Source organism: Phyllostomus discolor, chromosome 4 (assembly GCF_004126475.2).
Source record: "Phyllostomus discolor isolate MPI-MPIP mPhyDis1 chromosome 4, mPhyDis1.pri.v3, whole genome shotgun sequence".
Lineage (NCBI taxonomy): Eukaryota > Metazoa > Chordata > Mammalia > Chiroptera > Phyllostomidae > Phyllostomus > Phyllostomus discolor.
The window spans coordinates 28,471,455-28,493,508 of record NC_040906.2 but is presented as its reverse complement, the minus strand read 5'-3'; the positions used below and the strand labels follow the sequence as shown (position 1 = coordinate 28,493,508).

General features: G+C 39.6%; 2 protein-coding genes across 9 annotated transcripts in view; both read right to left on the bottom strand.

The window, feature by feature from the left end:
* Positions 1-7,707, bottom strand: part of FLACC1 (flagellum associated containing coiled-coil domains 1) — a 37,416-nt gene extending 29,709 nt beyond the window's left edge. For 2 of the 6 annotated variants that reach the window (XM_036023085.1, XM_036023080.1), the window contains exons 1-3: positions 6,524-7,707; positions 1,347-1,501; positions 770-841 (exon numbers count right to left, since the gene is read on the bottom strand). In XM_036023085.1, the coding sequence (XP_035878978.1) occupies positions 770-841; positions 1,347-1,459 (185 nt within the window). In that variant the 5' untranslated portion in view covers positions 1,460-1,501; positions 6,524-7,707. Of the gene's footprint in view, positions 1-769; positions 842-1,346; positions 1,502-1,727; positions 3,169-5,170; positions 5,618-6,523 lie in introns of those variants that run through there. The other 4 variants (XM_028510378.2, XM_036023081.1, XM_036023082.1 and 1 more) reach the window with 4 other exon arrangements.
* A 4,097-nt stretch (positions 7,708-11,804) lies between these two features.
* The window catches only part of TRAK2 (trafficking kinesin protein 2), a 57,975-nt gene continuing 47,725 nt past the window's right edge, over positions 11,805-22,054 (bottom strand). For 2 of the 3 annotated variants that reach the window (XM_028508391.2, XM_036023069.1), the window contains exons 14-16: positions 20,119-20,385; positions 18,262-18,379; positions 11,805-15,769 (exon numbers count right to left, since the gene is read on the bottom strand). In XM_028508391.2, coding sequence (XP_028364192.1) covers positions 15,091-15,769; positions 18,262-18,379; positions 20,119-20,385 — 1,064 coding nt within the window. In that variant the 3' untranslated portion in view covers positions 11,805-15,090. The remainder of the gene's footprint in view (positions 15,770-18,261; positions 18,380-20,118; positions 20,386-22,054) is intronic. The other variant, XR_004902552.1, reaches the window with a different exon arrangement.

Here is a 22,054-nt window from a genome sequence, read left to right as displayed (position 1 = left end):
CTCTATCCTCACTTTCTCCATTCCAACCACACTGGCCTCTTTGCTTTCCTGGAATAGGCCAGATGTGCCAAGCAAGTTCCCACTCAAAGCCTTTGAACTTGCTGCTTCCTCTGCCAGAAGTACTTGGCCAAGATGTCAGTGTGGTTTCTGCTGCCCTCTTTATAGAGGGACTTTCCCTGATCTCCATACATAAATAACTGTAAGCTCCAAGAAAGCAGAGCCTTTGTTGTGTTCACTGCTGTTCCCCACACCTGAAACTCTGCTTAGCAAATAATAGATGCTCAATAAATATTTACCAAATAAATAAACAAGGGAATACAAAGACTCATGGAAGACATAAAACTAAGTTAAACTTCTGAGTTTATAAAATGTGGGCAAAATTTTAAATACATAAGTAAACATAGAATTGTAATTTCTATAAAATCTTAGATAGAGGAAAGTAATCAGCAAAAGGATAAACACCACCAATGGGAGGGAGGTTCTTTGCCTGTGACAGGAATCAGGCAGTGTACCTTTTTGGGGAAACCGTTGTCAGGGTACCTCAGATGAGAGCTCATTTGTAGTGATTTTGAATGCTGTGAGTACAGAGGGTCATAGAATCTATATGTAGGATCTGAGGTTAGGGGAAAAGTACAGTAGGTTCTGGCAATTCTCTGACCTTCCTGTCAGCAATTAGTTCGAGTCAGGCAAGGGTGTGAAGGCCAAGGAGAGAGATTGTTGTATTCACATACTTCAAATCATTCCCAACCCATGGATGTGCAATACTTACTTTGGGGAGACAAGAGGTTTCGTTGTTGGTTGGACATAATTTTGTTTTTTTGAAGCTGGAGGAAGAGTTAGCCTGAAAGGAAAAAATTAATAGCAAAAAAAAGAGAGAGAAAATTGGAAATTCAGAAGCCTATTTTAGTAGGTACATCAGCCCATAGACCCAAAATTGGAATACATGGCTGATAATGGACAGTCTTTTTGCAGCCTCAGGCTGAATGCCTTGGCACTTGTTCACTGTTCTGGGGGGTCCCTGGGTTGGTGGCACAGATCATCTTCCAGTTCCCAAAGCTTTCATCCCTCATGGAGGGGTAGCTTCCATGGGTCCCTTTGGTTGGAAGCCCCCTTTTCTCTGCTCAACTAACTCTGCAACGCCCTCATTTACAATGACACTAAACCTAGGCAGGACTGGCAAGAGCAATGAACAGCTAACACGCTGGCAGGGAAAGCTGTGCAAAACTAGGCTTTCTGGCCCTCTTGGGATTTTTGCTACCAAATTGTTTTGAAAATCTTGTGAAAGAAAGAAGGCTGTCGATGGACCCCAAGTCTCCAGGCCATAGTCTATCCCAGGTAATCCTTACTTGGGCTTCCCTGTGGAGGTCTTTCTTGGTGGCTGAGGTGTCTTGATTAGCTTCCGTGGTCCCAAGTTGCAAGGGTCCCAGCAGCTGCAGTAGACGAGAGGGCTGGGGTACATGGCAGGAATATGGGGCAGTCTTGGCTTCTAGGTCAGGAGGCCCTCAATGAATCAAGGGAAAAAAACAGAGAGTTACACCATTTAGAGTCAAAGCAACAATATTTAGAGACAAATTGGGAAGAACCCAGGGAAGGCCCAAAGCACAGATGGTAGATTCTGGCAGCTGTTGATCTGGTACAGGGTCTTGATTACAGAATCACACCTCATCTTTTGCCACCCAGTAGGCTTGGCTTGAAAGCATTAAAACTTGTCATAACTGAGTGTTTACTGTGAGCCAGGCACACAAAAAGTAATCAATTATTCTTATCCCAATTTTACAGGTGAGGATAATGAGGATCAGAGAGGTCATGGAGATAGCAAGTTGCAGAGTTGGGAACAAACCTAAGTCTGCCTGACCCCTAAGCCCTTGCTCCTCCATCAGGTCACACTAGCTCTCTCTAAAGTGAAGAGAAATTCCTACAGCAGGTCATGCACAGAATGTTCTGGAAAATTAGCTCTATTACTCAAATTAAACTGGCTCTCCCAGTTTTTCATTCCTGGCCACCTGCCTGAATTACAGTCAAAACTCTTCCTTCTTGGCGCCATAAAAAGAAAAACAAAACCCCCTATAAATTGGCATGAAAGACAACTACCAGATAAACATGATCACACTTGATTATCTTTTTCTTTCCAGAACCCCACTAAAATCAGAGTTCAAGATTAAAAGAGGTTTAATCTCATAAAGAGAATGAGAGAGGAGACAGTACTGCCCAAGTGACATTAATACATGTTTGGCACAATAGCTTCCTCCCTTCACATACCATAAAAGGCTACAGCCTATGTGTATGTACTAGAAGGAACCATATCCCATGTGCAAGACCCCAAGACTCAGAAATTGACACTGGTACATCATCTAATAATACTAACAGGCATTTCACAGATCTTTTGGAGCCTGTGGTGAATCAGATAATGCTCCTTCCCCCACTAAACATCCATGTTCTAATCCCTGGAACCTGTGAATATAGATTTTTTTGTTGTTGTTCCAAAGGAGCTTTACAGCTGTGATTAAGTTAAAGATCTTGAGATGGAGAGATTATCTGGATTATCAGTGTGAGCCCAAGGTAATCACAAGCATCCTTATAAAAGGAAGGTGGGAGAGTCAGTCAGAAAATGGTCAGGTAGAAGTGATCTAGAAAGTGTCATGAGCCACAGAGAGTGGTCAGCCTTTAGAAACCGGAAAAGAAAGAAAATGATTCTTCCCTAGAGTCTTATCAACACCTTGATTTGATTTATAAGATAATAAACTGGTGTTGTTTTAAGCCACTAAATTTGTGGTAATTTGTCACAGAGCATTTGTAATAAAAAACAGAAAATTTAGCAATACAAACATAAAAACCTAAGAAGAGAAAAATTATATAATTACTCCAGGTTAAAAAAATTGTATAGGAAAGCAGATATAATCATAGTAAGGTACATACACACATATTTATGTAAATATATATTGATTTAACTAAAAAGTGAATTGTGACTACAACTGGCGGGAGGGCAATGGCAGGCGAATGAATGTGTGAAATCCTCATCTACTAATAGCAGGAAGTCAATAGAGAATGTTTAAAATTGAAAAATTAACAGAGTAGAGACAAATTATTTAGAAGCATGAAGTTAAGTTCCAAAATAAATAGCTAAAAGAGTTGAAAATAGTTGTCTCTAGTGAATCTCTAGAGAGCGCACTGAGGAATAGAACCAAAAAGAGGGGTGGGGAAGAAATTGTAACATTTCATTAATGAATTTTTAGTACAATTTTATTTTTAAATGTCTGTGGATTATTTGATAAAAATGAAAATTAACACAAAAAATGCTATGAGAGCCAAGAGACCAACAGAAGCATTATAATGATAGATTTAACACAAATTTCTGTCAGTGACTGGTTTCCATTAGTTTACTGAAATAAATTTGCTTAAGAATCAGCTGAAAAATGAAAAACCTTTTTTTCTAACGTGACTGATGCTTGAGAAACCCAGTTAGAGCTAAATGGGACCGTAACGTTAAATACATTTTACAGATGAGGAAAAGTTAGGCTCAAAGTCATGAAGTGACTCTGGGACACCTACACATGCTCACTTAAGAGCACACATACTTACAGCTCCTGCTGTGAGTACCATGCTAGATGCTGGGGATACTGAACTTTTGCACCTTGCCTTCGAAAAGTGTGCAGGTACTAGGGTCGTCTCAGGAAGGGAACTGAGTGAGCTGTGGAGCCAGGACAAGAGACAATGCCTTGAGGAAAGGTAGGATGTGCAGGTGGACTGAGCCCAGGGTACGGAGTGGAGATTAGGGCTAGAAAGGAGGCCAAGAGGCTGGATAAACAGCAAAGACCTAAACATCAGATGACAGGGCCGCCTTATCTGTTTGTGCTCCCTGGTGTTTGGGGCCCTAGCCAGGAGATCTTAGGGAGATGAGATCAGGGAAGCAGATGGGGTGGAGCACCCCAGGTGAGAAGACAATGCCACAGGGGTTAGAATTGAGGTGACAATCTGAAAGGAGGCTGCAACACTAGCAAAACAGTAGCTTTGCTTCCGCTTAGGACGTGGTATCTGCTTCCCGTGAGGGCGGGGGCCAATCCTGAGGCAGGAAGTGACAGGCGAAGGCTGGCCAGCTCCCAGCAACCAACTGCCCTCCCTATTCCATTTCTTGCCTGCCTGTCCGGATTGTGCCATTCTTGAAGGCCTGGACTTTGCCATGTCATTCTCTGTGCCCTCACGGGGCCTGGCAAAACAACTTGTCCAAAACGCCTATTTGATAAATATTTGTTGCTGGATTACAAACTGGGTGATTATAACCACAGGGACCAGCTCAACCAGGACAAACTGATCCAAATATGAAACTGCAAAAATGTAACGGTCATTACAATATTATAGATAATATTAAAAATTAACATTAAAAGAGGCCGAAGCACCACCAGCGCTGCGAGAGGACCTCGGGACCGCCCACATCCGCCGAGTCGGCGGCGTCTGTGAGCGGAGCCTAGCAGAACCTGCGGATAGAACTGAAGCAGCGCCTGCGGGCCCTGCGCCTCAAGGAGGGGCTGCTCCAGTCCCGCCTCCTGACACAGAAACTCCAGGGAGTGTCGCAGAGACCTCCGCTAGAACAAGCCTGGCGGACTCGCGCTGGCCGCGGGGTTCAGCCTTGCGAGTCTGCACAGGCACAGGCCTACGGCGTGCGCACGTCTTTCCGTACGCGCACGTCGCGTACTTTCCCCTCGCGCGCCAGTCTCTTCGAGCCTGTTGGGATACTCTGAGCCGCCTCGTGCACTGGATAGTGAAACGGCTAGTGAAACGGCTAGTGGGAGAACGGCGTGGGTACGTGCCCCTTCAAGGGAGCGTGATGTGATGAAGGGCAGCCGAAAAAAAAAAAAAAAGGAATGAAAAAGCCAAAATGTTACAATCAATGGAGTTTTTTTACATAGATTTTAATTAATCACCTGAAAGCCTGTGGAAACATGAAAAAATGCTCATGCACAAAGGTATGAGATGGTATGTATGCAGTGGATACAATTATGTAAAAGTATGTGCCTACACGAAAAAGTGTTAGAGAAGAATGTATTTTAAAATGACAAATTGGGCTAGAATGTCAGGATTATGATTTTCTTCCTCCACAACATTGTTTACTAAAATTTTCCTTGAGTTTTGGAGTTAAGTGGGACTGACTTTGCATATCGAGTCCTCTGCTTACCAGCTGTGGAACCTCAAGAAATGAACTGTTTCCGGAGTCTGCGTTTGCTCTTCTGGAAAATGGGCACATGGGAGTTCAGTCCTCACTGGGCAAACCTGCACACGAAATGAGACCATGTCAGCAAAGCTCTTGGCTCACTGCCTTGCACACATTAGGTTTTCAAAACCTGATAACTGAGTTTAGGAATATAATGAACCTTGGTGGTATTTTGTTTACAGAAGCTTTTCTTTCTAACTTTAGGCGGAGAATAGGTTTACCTTCTGTGTGTGTGTGTGTGTTAAAATAGGCTGATTGCAAAGAAAATTATAATCTGAAGGAAGTAAAATTTATTCAAAATACTAACTAGAAAAGACCACTGAAAATATTTTGATTAGGGTCTTCTAAAATGTTTTCTAGTCTAAAGAAATAGATTTACATAATTGTCCATAAACAGGAACAGACTCTTTGTATTTTTTCTTTGCTTTTTTCTTTCATTTTGTAGTTTTCCCCATTTACATTTTTAAGCCAGTTTTATTGATGAAAGTTTTGTTTCCTTTTTTTCCTATTATAAACTGTGCCATGGTGTGTATTCTTTTGCTCAAAAAGTAAAGGCCTCTCCCTCCAAATACCCATGAAGATGATACTCAAAATATTTAACAACCAGTAAGACAAGGTTATCAAATAATCAGAATAGACATGGGCTACAAGGCTGGAAGAGCATCCTGGAGGACTCCACTTCTACCCCATATGCTAGGCATTAACCTCTTAGTTACTGAATCATGAGGAAGTCTGGGGGTGCCAGGAGGAAGACTTGGGCAACCCAGGTGACAGGGAGGACATTTGAGGGCCTTGGACAATGTGTACTTACAACTAGTATGGCAGTACTTCAATATTTCAATAACGTGCATACCAGCTAAACATTAGCCTTTGACTACGTACTCTCCCAAGAAGTAACCACTGTTTTTTTTTGTATCCTTCCAGAAATTATATATATATATAGTCCATATAAAATCTTTAACATTTTTACATAAATTAGAGCATACGTTATGCCCTATGCCAGCCTTGCTCTTTTTGCGTGAGATTATCTAGTAGATGTTTCCATATTAGCACAGATAGATCTAATACATTCACAGTGGTGGATATTGCATTATATGGCTCTAAGATTACAAGGATGTGTGTGCACGCATGCGTGTGTTTTAAGATTTTTTTCTCCCCATTATTTTCCTGCCTCTTCCTGATGGTTTTACCTGTGGTTGAGTGGACTGAATGTGCCACCTGGTGGTTATCAGTGAGCCAACCTTCAGAAAAGTCACTGGTTAGTATTAATAATCAGAAGAAAATAATTATATAAAACATCCTTTCCAAAGAGCTTACCTTGGGACTGCCCGAAGATTTGTTTTTCCCATGTGATTTCTTCCCATATCCAGAGTCTTAAAGACATCACAATGGTATAAAGAAATTGTTTTTCGTCAACACAAAATCAGAATTCATTTTAGGTCAAATCCAGAAGTCCCAGAATTTAAGACTCTAGTGGTCATTCCAAGTGATTGAAATTCCAAAGCAGAAATTACAGAGTATGTGTAGTGTAGAGAGACAGACTTCCAGTGAATCGTCACAAGCTTTTATAAAGGCTGAATTGGCATGAACACTGATGTCCCTTCAAAAGACAATCTAGTTTGAATCTTCCAATAGTGCAATGAAAGTCAAAGTAGGGGAGAAAGTCACTCCTCTATTCAGACTTTCTTGATGTGGGCCTTGAGTTGTGAGGTTTGTCCTTGGTAGAAGGTTGGCAAAGGTTTGTTTCTTTTATTGCTATGGAAACAGAATGGCAGCACCTCATTTGCTGAGGCATTCTGCTCTTAAAAAGACTGGAAGAGCAGCCAGTTAACAAATTCTCTAAGATGTAAGACAAAATACACATAAGCTATACTTTCAGAGGAAATAGAATTAAGCAGTACTCCTCGGTCTAGTTGGCCTATGGCAGCAGTTGCCAGATGGAATCCGTGATGGAGTTTAAGCTTCTGTCATTTGCCCACAGAAACCTAAAACTTGAAAGTGGGCACTTTCTTCCTTGAATTTCAAGCTTTGAAATCTGTGAAAGTGCAAATCCCCAAGAGTAGGAGTCTCAGTTGCTGGGAGCTCAGACTTTTTTTTTCCTAAATAAGGCTGTTTTTTTTTTTTCTCCTTATAGGAGAAAATACTTACTATAGACTAGTGGCTTTCATTATATTTTACTGAAACTCACTATAAGAAATATATTTTACATACTTTATAATAAAAAGTTGTATGAAATAATACCCTTGTTATATACTATTCTCATCTGTTTTCTTTTAAAATGAAAACTGATTATAAATCCACTAGATTGATTTCAGGATCTACTGATGAGTTACAACCCATAGTTTACAAACATTATTTATAAATTCATCCATTCATTCTACTCCAGATTATTATTTACTGCATAAATAATATGCAGGTGTGGGGATGCACAAGGTTTGTCCAGAAAAAGTCCAGCCACTGTTAATATAACAAGAATGATTTGCGCAAAACCTATGTAACCTGGCAGCCAAGGAGAATGGACTGGAATGCACATGTGTGAACAATGATGACTTCACTGTACCAGTCAGTGGGGGGCAGTAGACACTGCTGAGTGAACATGTGTACTGTATGGCTGTGGCACTGAAAATGACTAATTAGAAAATTTTGCCTTAAGCTTAAACATTTCTCTGCAGAAAGAAGGCTGCAGATATGAGCACCTGGTGACTAGCAGCTTCATCATGACAATGTTCTCAGTCATGAATCACATCTTGTATGGAGTTTTTTGGTGATCAAATCACCGAGGTGAATCAGCCCCCCCTACCACCTAGATTTACCACCCTGTGACTTCTGGCTTTTCCCAAAACTAAAATCATCTCTGAAAGGGATGGATTTCAGACCATCACAGTGAAATTCAGGACAATATGATGTGACAGCTGATGGCTATTGGGAGACATGTGTGAGGTCCCAAGGTGCCTACTTTGAAGGGGACTGGGGCATCATTGTCCTACGTACAAAGTTTCTTGTATCTTCTTCAGTAAATATCTCTACTTTTCATATCACGTGGCGGGGTACTTTCTGGACAGACCTTGTACATCAGTTTCAGTGCTCCTTAGAGCTTTGAGACTAGTGGGGGAAACACAATAAATTGAATAAAAGCACAATGAAGCTTACATTAAGGTCCTTACTAGATGCAATGGGAATGTGTGGCAGGAATTTCTCTTCTAATGAGTCTGACAACAAACACTTTTAATCAGAGAGGGGCTCTGACTAGTTTTGCATGTTAGAAAGATCATTTTGACTGCAATGTAGAGAAATAATTGGAGGGACCAAGACAGGAAGCAGAGAAACCAGTTTAGTGGTCAAATGAGGCACAAAGGTGGCCTTAAACTAAGGGAGCAGCAGTGGGATGGAGAGTACAGTGTGCAACAGGACTTGATCAACTGGATGTCAGGGTGAGGGAAAGGAGGAGGCAATGATGATTCCTTGGTTTCTAACTTAAACAATTGAGTAGATGGTGGTGCCACTTATTGAGATAGGAGAGTCTGAGGGATAAATGGGCTGAGGGGAGTAAGAGCTCACTTCAGGCTTGAATATGTTGAATTTGACTGGCAGTGAGACATCCAAGTGGTCTATTACATGTTTGGGAATTCCAAAGAAGAGTCTGGGCTAAAAACACTTTAGGAGTTTTCCGAAGTAGATATTTAAAGCCAGATCTTTGAAGTGGCTTAAATCAAAGAGGTTCATTAATTTCATGACCTACAAAGTAAGGAGGCAGTGCTACCAGAGTTCAGGCATATTCAGCAATGTCACTGAAGAACTGTTTTGGGTTTTTTTTTTTCATTTTTCTGTCATGCCGACCTCAGTGTGTTGACTGAGGGTAGTTATGGTTGTGTTGGCAGAGGCAAGTGGCACCAGATGTTAGATGGGTGGAGTCAGACCAGACCTTGGTTCAGCAACCTTGGTACCTGCGTTCTGGCTAGAAAAGAATTCAGAGCCAAGACTCAAACTGTAAGAGAAAATTTATTTAGAAAGTCACAGATGTTGAAGTGAGCAGTAGAAGAAATCGGCTCAGGAAACAAGTTACAGAGGCAAAAGAAGGGGCCCTTGGAGCTTAGGAGGGAAAAAGAGGAAGGGGACAGCAAGGGCATGCTCCCAAGGGGGAATGCACACTGGGTCTTCTGTCCTAAGGGCTTTTAAGGCTGGTGATTTTAGGGGAGGTCTCAGAGGAGGATCTCAATAGAACATTCATCAGCTTTCCAGGTGAGCCCTTTCAGGGCTGTGGTCTCCACTGACTGATGGGTGCCAGGGCAGGGGGTCACTAGTCAGTGCAGCTGGTCCTGATGGCAGCCACGGCATCACTTGTCTGGTTTTGCTGCTTTTCTGAGCCTAGAGCTGAAACATAGCTGAGGCCTAGATGTTATCCCTAGGGGTTAATGCTTAAGGGAGTGGCTGTGCAAGGGCCTGAATGGGAGTGGCATGAGACCACTCTTCTGCCCTGTTTTTCTTCCAAGGGGGTCTACCACATGATTAGCAACATGCCAAGGGAGGAAATGTCAGGGGAGGGTCAGAACTGCATAACCAGCTATATGAAAGGTCAGGGGGCCTAAGCTGCACAACCAGCAATATGCTAGGGAAGGAAAGGTTACCCTGGGGGCGAGGTCCTGGTTTTCCCAGTTTTGCCCATTGCCTTGCACCTGGGGCTTTCCATTGTGGTGCCCTCCTGTACCTGCTCCATTGTCCTTGCTCTGCTCATGTATGTCTGCCTACCACAACTGCAAGCACCATGAGCAGACTAGATGGAGACAGACTTTAAAAGCTAGAAGCAAGGGAAAGACGTTATAAAGAGAACGATGGACAGATTTGACTAGTCAAATCCATCTCCAGCTAGAGATCAAATGTTTGAGTCTGTTTATTGTGTTAAATTTTATATTTAAATGCTCTTTATGATTTAAAAAGTAGGATTTGGGCCTTATGTGATCACTGGATATAAACAAAGATGAAGTTTTTGAAGGAAAACCCCAGCCACTTGGCTTGGCCAAGGCTTAGCACTAATTACCATTATGTGGGGATGTTTTTTCTTCCTTTACTCATTTAAGACATTAGTACAACTCTGTCAGCTCTAAATGGCAGACAGGAAAGAAAGAAAGGCTTTTGCAGGGGCTAAGTGTAAACTGCTCTTCTCTTTGGTTGAATTTAGGAATATTTTGGCATTGCATTAAAGGTTCCTTTTTTCCCCAAAGACCCAGAAAGAGGACTGATGTTACTAACATTAGTGATTTTGCTGAGAAGGCAAATACATTTTATGAAATAATACTTTGATTTTTATAATTTAACTTTTTTGTATTTTTTCTCTAATCTCACGTCACCTTTGGTGCATTTTACTCATACTTTCTTGCACTGAAGAACAAAACACTCTAAGTTATTGCTGGTAACACAGCCTTGTATTTTATAGCATCTTTGCCAAAACTGCACATCTGTTCATTTGAAAATTTTATGGCATTTGGCTCTTATTTAAAAAACAAACTAATGAAAAACAAAACTTGATACTAGCACAACTCAAACTTAATAAAAACAGAGATCGAAGTCAATGAGATGCTGAAAGTATCCAATCTTTACCCTTATCAAAAGACTATTGGACTGACCGTGTATCTACTGAAAATGGTTTGTGAAAGAAAACACAAAGATGCTGGAAGTATCTCTAAATATTTTATCAAAGAAGTAGAGACCCATATACTTCATTTACTCTTCACAAAACGTTGACAATTCTAAATGGATATTAAATGAATTTTAAAAATATACTGCAACTAAATTGTGACAAACAGAAGAGAACATCAAATAACTTTTCCTGTTGCAGTCTACTAAATTTTCAAATTTAGTTTCTTGGAAAGTTTCTAAATAGTTAAAACTTTTTACCACACTAAAGGGGTCTATTTGCCTGTGTACATCAAAGCCCAGTAAAAACATGAACAGGACCTTCCAGCAAAGGAAGCAAGCTTAATATTTGGAAGTGGACCAGGCTGAGTCATAGGTGAGCTAATGCTCAAAGACCTGGCTCCCTGATGGCTTCCAGGAGATGGGTTATATAGGGGAAAGATCATTAATCGTGATGACTAAGAGAGTTATGGTCATGGTCTCTACAGTTGATCAACACTAGGGTAGGGGGTGGTTGATCAGTGCCGTTGTCAGCCGTGGCCTTGCTTAGTCTGGTTTTGCCACTTTTCTAGGCCTAGAGCTGAAACAAAACAGATACCTAGTATTATCTCTAGTTTGATGGAAACTCTTGTCTCTGTGGTCACTCTTATTCCTAAAATTATTTGATGCTCATCAGAATCTCACTGCCCTGAGGGCTTAATGATTAAGGAAGTGGACATGCAAGGGAGGAGGAAGCCAGTGAGTCAGATGCTTGATGAGGCCAGTTTGAATGAAAAGGAAAGGGAGAAAATTTCTGCTAAAGAAATGAAGCTTTTTTGTGGTTACAGAATATCAACAGTATATTGAGGACACCAAGAAAAGAACTGTTTCACACTCACTCTATTCTATTTTTTTAAAATATCTTAAGAAAATATAATAAGATTTGTTTACTATATATGACTATTGTTGGTTTGGTAAATAGAGGTTGTTTTCTGTACAGAAAAAAACTGTAATGAAAAGACTTTATGCAGGACTATCTGTAAAAAGAACTGGGACAAATATACAGGAAGACAAATGAAAATTTAAGAAGATACTCATGTTTATTATCTGATTTACATTTGACAAAGCAAAGCTAGGTGCAACAAAGAGCTGTTTGACAAAGTCAAGCCCCAGATATCAAACATCAGTATTTCCCCGGCTGCCCCACAGAGCACTTTGCCACTCCTACCTAGGTAGCTGTGCTGTGCAATGCAAACCACTCAGTATAGACACTTGCTGCATTTGGAATACAAGCTTGCAGGCACCCAGCATCAAAGGAGTGGACCATTAAACACGCAAGAGCCCTAGTTCAGATGTCAAAAGTCAATGTTAGTAATAACAAATACTACTAATTATGTACTAGAATGGTCATAAAAAAAGAAAACAGGCTTTGAATACTGTACATAATACACCCTCAAGAAGTGGCTCTCATGAGCTGTCTCTAACTTATTTCTCCCCTTTGACAGAGTCTGTTCATTTGTGTCAACTGAAGACATATAGTATAAAACTCTTTTAAAAATTACTTTAGCAATGATCAATAACTTTTCCCTAAGATGCATGCTAAGATTACAGAGGATCATCACAATTCATGAAAACCTCTAATTCTGAGCTTAGGAATACTATATCATAGGATACTCAGAAATACCTGAGATATAATCACTGAAAACCACCTTAAAGGAGGAAAAAAAGATTGGTGTTTCCTATACTGGCATAGTAGTACATACACAGTTGATATAGAAAAACTAAAATGTTAAGGAGGAACTTGCTACAAGGTTCCAGTTCTTACTATACTTTGCACACAAGTTTGTTATAATAGAGATTCTCAGGCTGTACCAAAAATGATTTTAGGTGGGAACTTCAGAAAACAGTAAAATCCAGTTCAAGATGGAATTCATTTCTAGAGACAAGCATGCACCAGTACACAATGATCATGTTTCTGGTGGAATGGCAACATCAATCTAATTTTCAAAAACTTAAGTCTGGTTCTCTTTAATCAGATGTGCTTTATTTGGTGTGAATATGCCCTTGCCCTGCCTCCAAATTGATCATTTTAGCATTGATTATAGAAAAGTATACTAATTATACAGAATACTCCAGAATCTTATAGATATTTAATTTATATTTATATAATAAACATGAATCTGAAAATTTAACATTTTGTATTACTCTCTGGTCCTACACTTTCTTACTTCCTGATGTCTCTTAGAAACTGGCAACAGGAAGATTACTTTCTTACAGAATAAATAAAAAATCTTAAGAATCAGCTAAAATAAGCACCCCAGAGTTACTTACGAAGTAAAAACTCAGATACTATTTTTAAAAAAGCGAATTGGGATATTTTGGAAACATAACATCAGGAATTCTTCCGTCCAATGCCTACCACATCCAGGGACACTTAAATTCACTGATACATCTGATGAAATCTTTTCTAAACATGTACGTGTACCGTCTGCTGACTTCAGTATGACTGAGAGAAGAAGAGACAAAGGGAGGATACTTTCACTTTCTGTTTTTAAGAATTTTATCTAGAAAAGCTTTGTTAAAAGGTTATAAAAAGCATGGAAAATGCACACATTCTTACCACTACATGCATGTGGGTTTTTCTACCCCTCTGAGCACATAGCTCTTCATGTAGGAAAGGCACCTCAGGAGGAAAGAGAAAGGGAACTCCTTTGACTCAGGGATAAGTATTTTGGTGGGAACCAGAGGAGCAAGACTAATTCAGAAAATTCAGTCAAGTAACAACAAAGGAGCAAAAGATCTGCAAATTAACCACCAAAAAGTCAATGCCTCCCATTTTCAAAAATGAATTAACCCCCTTCCTCATCTTCTCTCCACCATGCCTTTCACATAACGGTACTTCTTCCTGAGTGGCCCTGTCGAGATCAAGCCACGTCAAGCACCCAGAAAACAGATCTATTTCTTCCCAATTCACAGCCAATTTGTCACAAGGCTGAAACCTAATTTCTCAAGACTCACTTTGCTATTTCACATATTTTGTAAAACAAACAAAAAGAACCACAGTAAAAGCAAGAGCTTTGACTCTCCCTTTAAAAAATTCATTCTATAAATTCACAGATATCTAGAAAAAGGCAGATGTGTTTTAATTTTATTTTACATTTAAAACACAAGTCTCAAAGCAAGCACCTGGGTTTTTACTTCAGCTTAAATAAATAAGTTAATGTGCCTGAGAATTTTTGTGCAAATATATATCATCTTTCATTAAAAATATGCATAGAACACTTTCAAAAAAGCTAAGTTGCAACCAACTTTCCTTATTAAAAAATGTACAGACATACATAGACAACAATCTCTAATTCCTACTGATTGTACTTCTGATTTAACCCTGTCCAGCCTCCAAGGAAATTCAATTATGTTCATACTCCTTGGCCACGACACTTACCCAGGACAAATATTCTGAAAACAAGTTTACTTGATTCTAATTTGCCCATATTTCCTTCTTAAAACAAATTCCTCCTACTTCCACACATGTTGTGTTTTAGGATGTTGTATAAAAATATAAATTTAAAAAATGAACTTTTGTTAATCACAAGTACAAAAGGAATTTGGGTGGTGTTTGGGTTCCCAGAGATTCAAAGGCCTGAAAATAGAAAGCAAAATGAGAGTCTGCACTACTCTGATTTTATGAAAAAAGTAAAATTCCTTGCTTGCCAATGCTGTGAGCCTGCCATTTGATGGAAGTATAATTTAGCGAAACATCAACAGGGGAAAAACATAAAAGCCACTTCACTGTTTTCTCAGTAACAGACTGAGCTTACCCCACCAACCTTCCAGAACAGCTTTCTCTCAGCAGCAAAGCTGCGCCTTTTCTCTTCCCACCTCCTCCTAACCTGGGTGTTCTATGCCTACGCTTACCAAAAAGTCAATGTGCTAGTCAATTAAGTATTCCTGGTGTGTGTCAATATTACTTAATTTATTTTCTGGTCACTTTTTATTTTCAAGACAAGAAAACCCAACTGAAGGAGTGTATTAAACCTTTTTTCCTTTTCTGTCTCCAAATACTTATGACCCATTCATTTATACTTTCAATTTGTTAGACCTCATTCATTAAGGCCTCGCTCATCCCAATTGTTTCCAACCTTTCACTTTCCTCTTTCCACATTCACAACCCATCTGCAACATTCCTTTTCTGTCCATCAGACCAGACTACCTGTATCAGTGCAAATCTATCCTTCATGTGCTATCTGTATAAGAGGTCAGTTATCTGCCGAACCTCAGTCCTCCTTCAAGATATCCATTTTGGATGAGGATGTGCAAACTGAAGTGCCAAAGCTACCCATCATGACCGGAAGACTCTGATTCCTCCTCAATCCACTCAATAAATTACTACCTGACTTTAAATAAACAGTAGAGTCTGGTCTCCGAAGACCAATTTCTGCCTCTTGGCTTCTTCCATTTTCCTGGGCATCAGGGGTCTTGATTGCTCTGGCTATCCCCAGTCTCTTCAGCCTGTCTACTAAGTTCATCTTCCTTTGGCCAACATCAGGAGGGTTCTGGGAAGGTCTCAAGCCATACATCTCCTGGAGGAATGTTTCAGCTGGTCGGGAGGCCAAAAAATTTTCAGAAAGATGTACTCGAGGCTCAAAGGGCAAAGGAGAAGAGCAGGGTGAGTGAGATGGCGAATTTGGAGGTGTGGAAGGGATAGCCAGGGCTTTAGGCAGAGGCTGAAGGAGGGAGTTTTCTGCAACTGGGCTATGGTACACTTTAGCAGAGATGCCTCGCTCTTGTAGAAGTTTGGCCAAGCTCATGGTGCTGCTGCAGGTTACAGTGGAATCTCGTCGGTTGGTGATTGATTCACCGATGCTGAGTCTATAGGGCATAGCAGGAGAATTCACCGCCGTGTTTGATGAACTGCTACTGCTACTTCCACAGGATAATGAAGGGAATCCAGAGCTTAAAAAAAAATGCAGGAAAGACAGTTTAAAATAAAATGCCATCTCCAAGTCAGTATTTAAGTAATTACAGTAGTTATCCCCAGTAAATATAGAGGAATAGGCCAGTAACTCAACTCTGTGGTGGAGATCTGTGGAATGAAAATTTTGATGTTACTTCAATGATTGGCTAATTATTTGTAATTTGTAACTTAGTTATAAACGTATTGAAACAATTCATAGGATATGAAAGTTTACTATACTCTTAGATAATTTATTCCTAAATTTTAACTCTATACAATTGTGAGAATATAATTAAATTTTATGACAGAAGTCAAAGAAATTTAAATATTAAAGACAGTAACCTCTAGAAATTTTTATTACTATATCCATTCCAAAAAGTGAAATATGCTAAGAGACAATAACCTATGAGTAAACAATTAACATTTTAGAAAACACAATCTTTCATAATTAAATCAAAGATGTTCTTCAAAGGAGAAATTTATTTCTTTTTAATCTTTCAATTTTATATTACTGAGAACAAAAAAGTTCTAATCACTAAATTTCAATTTTCAAAAATATTAATTCCAAACAATAGTAGTATAAGGATATCATGGAACAAATGTGTCTCAACCTTAACTTAGAACATATGTTTCTGGACAATTAAAACTTAAAGCTTTAACACCTATTAGAATATTTCTTTTTCCTCTTCTTTTTTTTTTTTAACAATGAAAAAACATTAAGCAAGAAATCTTGATAGAATGGAGAGGATATTTCTTTAGTCACTTTCTCCTCCAATGTTATCATATTTAATAGGTGAACTTTCACTTCAAGAGAAAATACTCAGTATATGAAGATACTAAGATTTTTAAAGATTATGAACAAAATGCAAGTTTGGAATTACTAAATAAACTTTCCAAAGAACTAACTAGTATAAAATAAGCAAAATACAAACAACTGACTGCTTGGTTAAACTAAAAATCTCTGAACTGATGAGGTCCATACACTATCCTGCCAGAGTCCCACCCCCTTGTCCCTACTTTACAGTAGAATTTATCTGTTCTTTCCCAAGTTGTACACTTCATATGATGGCAACAACCTGAGTTGAGAGTCCCCTCAGGAACCAATTTTATAAAATTTATCTTGTTGACTACAGGAACAATGCAGAAAGATTGCAGATATATCTGTTCATTACAGATTTTATTGAGATCTTCGCTGGATATCACCCAGATGCTTCCCTAAACAACTGATTTGCTTCTGTCTAATAGATGCTGTGAATCATAATGTTATTTCCCTCCATATTGGTAGCTGGAAGGTAAAGACTCAAATACAGGGCTCACCTTAGCAAGTATATAAAACTTTATGGTACAATTTTCACACTGGCTTTATTCCTCTATCCATTTTATAGCCTTACTCTTGATTACTCTTTGCTTTATTTTTCTTCTCTCCTTCTAGTTAATAGTATCACTGCAATGTTATACATCTTTTTGAAGACTACCTTAGATTCTATTCGGGAGTTGCTAGGATAGGAATAGCAGCAATATGGCTTTTTAGGTTGAGATTCCGCAACTACATGTTGGAATATCCATGCTCTTGCCTGTGTTGTAAATACTTTGGCCTTGTCTAGAAGGGTCTGGCCTTTGCTCTCGGCTTCTGGGAGGCAATCTATGCCATATCTGACAGAAGTGTCTTTATTTAGGATGGAGGCTGGCCACAGGAGATCTTGGGGTGGGCTGGACACACCCAGCAGTTGTAGGGTAGGGGCCTGGCCATGTCAGAAAGACCAACCATTTGAATTAGGGTGGTGGCTTTGGGTCGGTGGACCTGGAAGAGAGTTCAACCATGTAGGTAATCAATTAATCAACCAATCATCCTATGCAATGAAGCTTCAAACAAAATCTGGACACTGGCTGGCAATACTCTGTGTGCACTATCATTCATCAATGCGGGAGGTCACGAATCCTAGGGACAAGGGAAGCTTTGCAAGTGAAACCCTCCCAGACTCTGATCTATGCGTCTCTTTCTTTGGCTAATTTTAACCTGTATCCTTTCCTTGTAATAAATAGTCACCATGAGTATAACAGCATTCAGTAGGGTTCTGGGTCCTTTTAGCAAATTAATCGAACCAGAGAGTAGTTTTGGGAATCCCCTGACCTTGCAGGTGCTGTCAGAAGTGAGGATACTCTGGTGTGGAGAGGACTGGTCCCTCAACTCCGACAGTTTGGCTAACTTTGGGCATAGTCCCTGTTGGGCCATTTACTACCTGTCTGCCCTGGACCAGTCACATGAGCTTTCTATGCCTCATTTTCTTTGTTTACACAACACATACACACTTTCCCTGCCTACTTCAAAGACTTATAGTGATCAAATGAGAAAATACAATGTGAAAATATTCTAAAGACAAATGATCACAGAACATTAATTAAAATTCATTAAAATGAAAGTAATTTTTAAAAGAAATTCATAAAAACATAGTTGAGGAAAGAAGTAAAGCCTCAAATTGCCCAGACCTACCTGGGGGTGACCTGAGTGATATCAGAGGGATATAATATCCTACAGGTGGTGAAGGTGAATGTCAAATTTGTGCATGACAGACACTTTCCTGGGTTTGAGGTTGTAACTGAAGTAGAGACTTTAGGGAATCAAACACAAAATTGAAAGACCAGGTTAATAATGTTAAACTGTAATGTAAAAGGATTAAGAATAACTTAGAACTAAGAGAAAAACCCATTCTGAAAAAAAAAATACATTAACAACAACAACCAAGATCTAGTCATTCAATCTTTTTAGCCAAACTACCTACTCCAGCGGTTCTCAAGATTTACAGGGTTGTAGCCTCCTTGTTGCAGGAGGCTACAGATCAAAACTACTTTCAAGCAATGTGGGGTAAGACTGCTGACTCCTTAGCACAAATCAAGGCAATGGCACTAAGTTGTACTAGTATTCTTCACTGTTGTCTACTCATAGTATTAAAAAACAAGAATGGGGTGGTGGGGAGGGGTGGGAGGAAAGGCAGAAAACTGTATTTAAACAACAATAAAAAAATGTTAAAACAACAACAACAACAAAACAAAATGTCAAATTCACATAAGAATGTCCTTGATGAAGCAGTAAAAATTATTCATTAAATCATGACTCTTGAATCTTTTTCTTTTATTTAGTTTTTAAAAAGATTTTATTTATTTATTTTTAGAGAAAGGGAGGAGAAAAAGAGGGAGAGAAACATCAATGTGTAGTTGTCTCTCGTGTGCCTCCAAATGGGGACCTGGCCCACAACCCAGGCATGTACCCTGACTGGGAATTAAACTGGCAACCTTTTGGTTCACAGGAAGTGCTCAACTCAGTGAACCATACCAGCCAGGGCTCTTGAATCTTTTTAGTATTGTGTGTGCAATTTTGGAAAACTCATATCTACCACTGAGAGCTTGAAAGCTTCCTAATACTAAAAGACTAATCTGATAAGATATATTATTTAACAAAATGTGCCGGCATTTGGAAAATCTGCACAATGCAGTGAATCAATGTTTTCCAAATGACCAATGCGTAATGTTACAAAATCATGCATGGGGAAAAATGCATTAAAAATGTAGGATAGTCCAATAGATTTTAACACAACAAAGTATGAAAAGTTCACTGGTAGGGTTCCATACTGCTACAATATTGAATCCAATAGATTCCATATTGCTACAAACCTTAAACTACCACTTATCACGTTCTGGTGAAAAATTAAAGAATGTCTGCAAATACCTGAAGAGGCCATTAAAATACTATTTCTTTTTCCTACTACATATCTGTGTGAGGCTGCATTTTCTTTGCACTCTTTAACAAAAACAACAAATTATAATAAATTGAATGTGGAAGCTGATATGAGAATCTTTCTTCTTTTAAGCCAAAAATTAGAGATTTGAAAATTGTAAAAGAAAACCATCCTTCCCACTACTTAAAAAATAGCTTTTTTCATAAAACATATTTGTATTAACATGTAATTATTATTTTTAAATGAATACTTTTAGACTTTCTCAGTTTTCATTTGTAATATGGTAATTATCAGTAGACACAACCCACATGGACAAGCTCTCTGGAATTCTCAATGACTTTTAAGAATGTAAAGAGGTCAGATGGGGCCCAGAAAGTTTGCAAACCAGAGACTGAATTGATCTCTCTCTCTGACTAATCTATTTATGTGAGCTGGCTAAGATAAAGTAGAATTAGAAAAGCCACTAAATGCTATAGATCTTTATTATCTTACATTATATTACAAGACTATGTACAATGTAGTCAGACTTAGTAGAGATAGTCAGCTGACCATGTAGTAAGTCAGGATGCAAAGTACAACTAGTTAACTAGACTATATTCAAGCACTCCTCTCACCTGTAACTGGACCACCTACTGAAGTAATGGGTGGTAGAAAGATTCCTGTAACGGGCTTGGGGTCTGGAGGTTTCTGTTCTACTTGGAGAGGTTGCTGAACCTGAAAAGTGATACCTTCCTCTTCATCCTCTTCTAAATCTGAGAGGTGATACATGGCATCCTTGGGCAACTGGGTAAAGCCTTTAGTGATTACACCTGGTCGTGGGTCGAGAATGGTTCCTAAATTTGGTTGAGCAAGCTGCTGCCAGTGGTGCAGAGTTTGTGATCCTGAATATGAAGACAAAAATAAATAAATAAACAAACAAATAAATAAAAGGCATGTTATGAATTTCTCACAATATTAAATCTTGAAGCAGAAGCTAAAAATATATGTGTAAAAAATGTAATAATAGAGGGGACTTCCAGGCCAAGATGGAGGTGTAGGTAGACACACTGTGCTGCCTCGCACAACCAAAAGGACAACAAAAATGTAAAAACAAAAAACAACCAGAACTGACAGAAAATCGAACTGTATGTTAGTCCAACAACCAAGGAGTTAAAGAAGACACATTCATCCAGACCAGTAGGAGGGACGGAGACAGGCAGCCGGGCAGAGAGGACTGACTTGCGGCAAACTGGTGGCTGGCAGACCCAGTGAGGCAGCGGATTGTGGAGCAGGGCAGGCAAGGCAGCAGCAGGTGGACCCTGGGAGGTGGCGGATTGAGGACTGGTCCCACATTCACATGCAGATAAACCAGGAGAAACAACTGTGGAGCTGGATGGACTGCTCAAGCCAGGACCCCAGTGTGGGGAAATAAAGCCTCAAATCACTGATTGAAAACACCTGTGGGGGTTGAAGCAGCGGGAGAAACTCCCAGCCCCACAGGAAAGTTTGTTGGAGAGACCCACAGGGTCCTAGAACATACACAAACCCACCCAAATGGGAATCAGCATCAGAAGGGTCCAATTTGCCTGTGGGAAGTGGGGGAAGTGACTGAAATCTGGCAGAGAGCGGAGAAGTGCCATTGTTCCCTCTCAGACCCCTTCACCACATAAAAGGTCACAACCTGGTGACATGAGTTACCCCACCCTAGTTAACACCTAAGACTCTGCCCCTCACTACGTAACAGGTGCGTCAAGACAGAAAACAATGGCCCAAATGAAAGAACAGATCAAAGCTCCAGAAAAAATACAAATAAGTGATGAAGATATAGCCAACCTATCAGATGCACAGTTCAAAACACTGGTGATCAGGATGCTCAGAGAATTGGTTGAATTCAGTTGCAAATCAGATGAAAAAATGAAGGCTACACTAAGCGAAATGAAGGAAATTGTACAGGGAACCAATAGTGATGGGAAGGAAACTGAGACTCAAATCAATGGTATGGACCAGAAGGAAGAAACATCCAACCATAAAAGAATGAAGAAAAAAGAATTCAGAAAAAATGAGGAGAGGCTTAGTAACCTCCAGGACATCTTTAAATGTTCCTACATCTGAATTATAGGGGTGCCAGAAGGAGAAGAGGAAGAGCAACAAGTAGAAAACTTATTTGAACAAATAATGGAGAACTTCCCCAATCTGGCAAAGGAAATAGACTTCCAGGAAGTCCAGGAAGCTCAGAGAGTCCCAAAGAAGTTGGACCCAAGGAGGAACACACCAAGGCACATCATAATTACATTACCCAAGATTAAAATGAAGGAGAGGATGCTAGAAGCAGCAAGAGAAAAGGAGACTGTTACCTACAAAGGAGTTCCCATCAGACTGTCAGCTGATTTCTCAAAAGAGACCTTGCAGGCAAGAAGGGGCTGGAAAGAAGTATTTTGAGTCATGAAAGGCAAGGACCTACATCCAAGATTGCTCTATCCAGCAAAGCTTTCATTTAGAATGGAAAGGCAGATAAAGTGCTTCTCAGATAAGGACAAGTTAAAGGAGTTCATCATCACCAAACCCTTATTA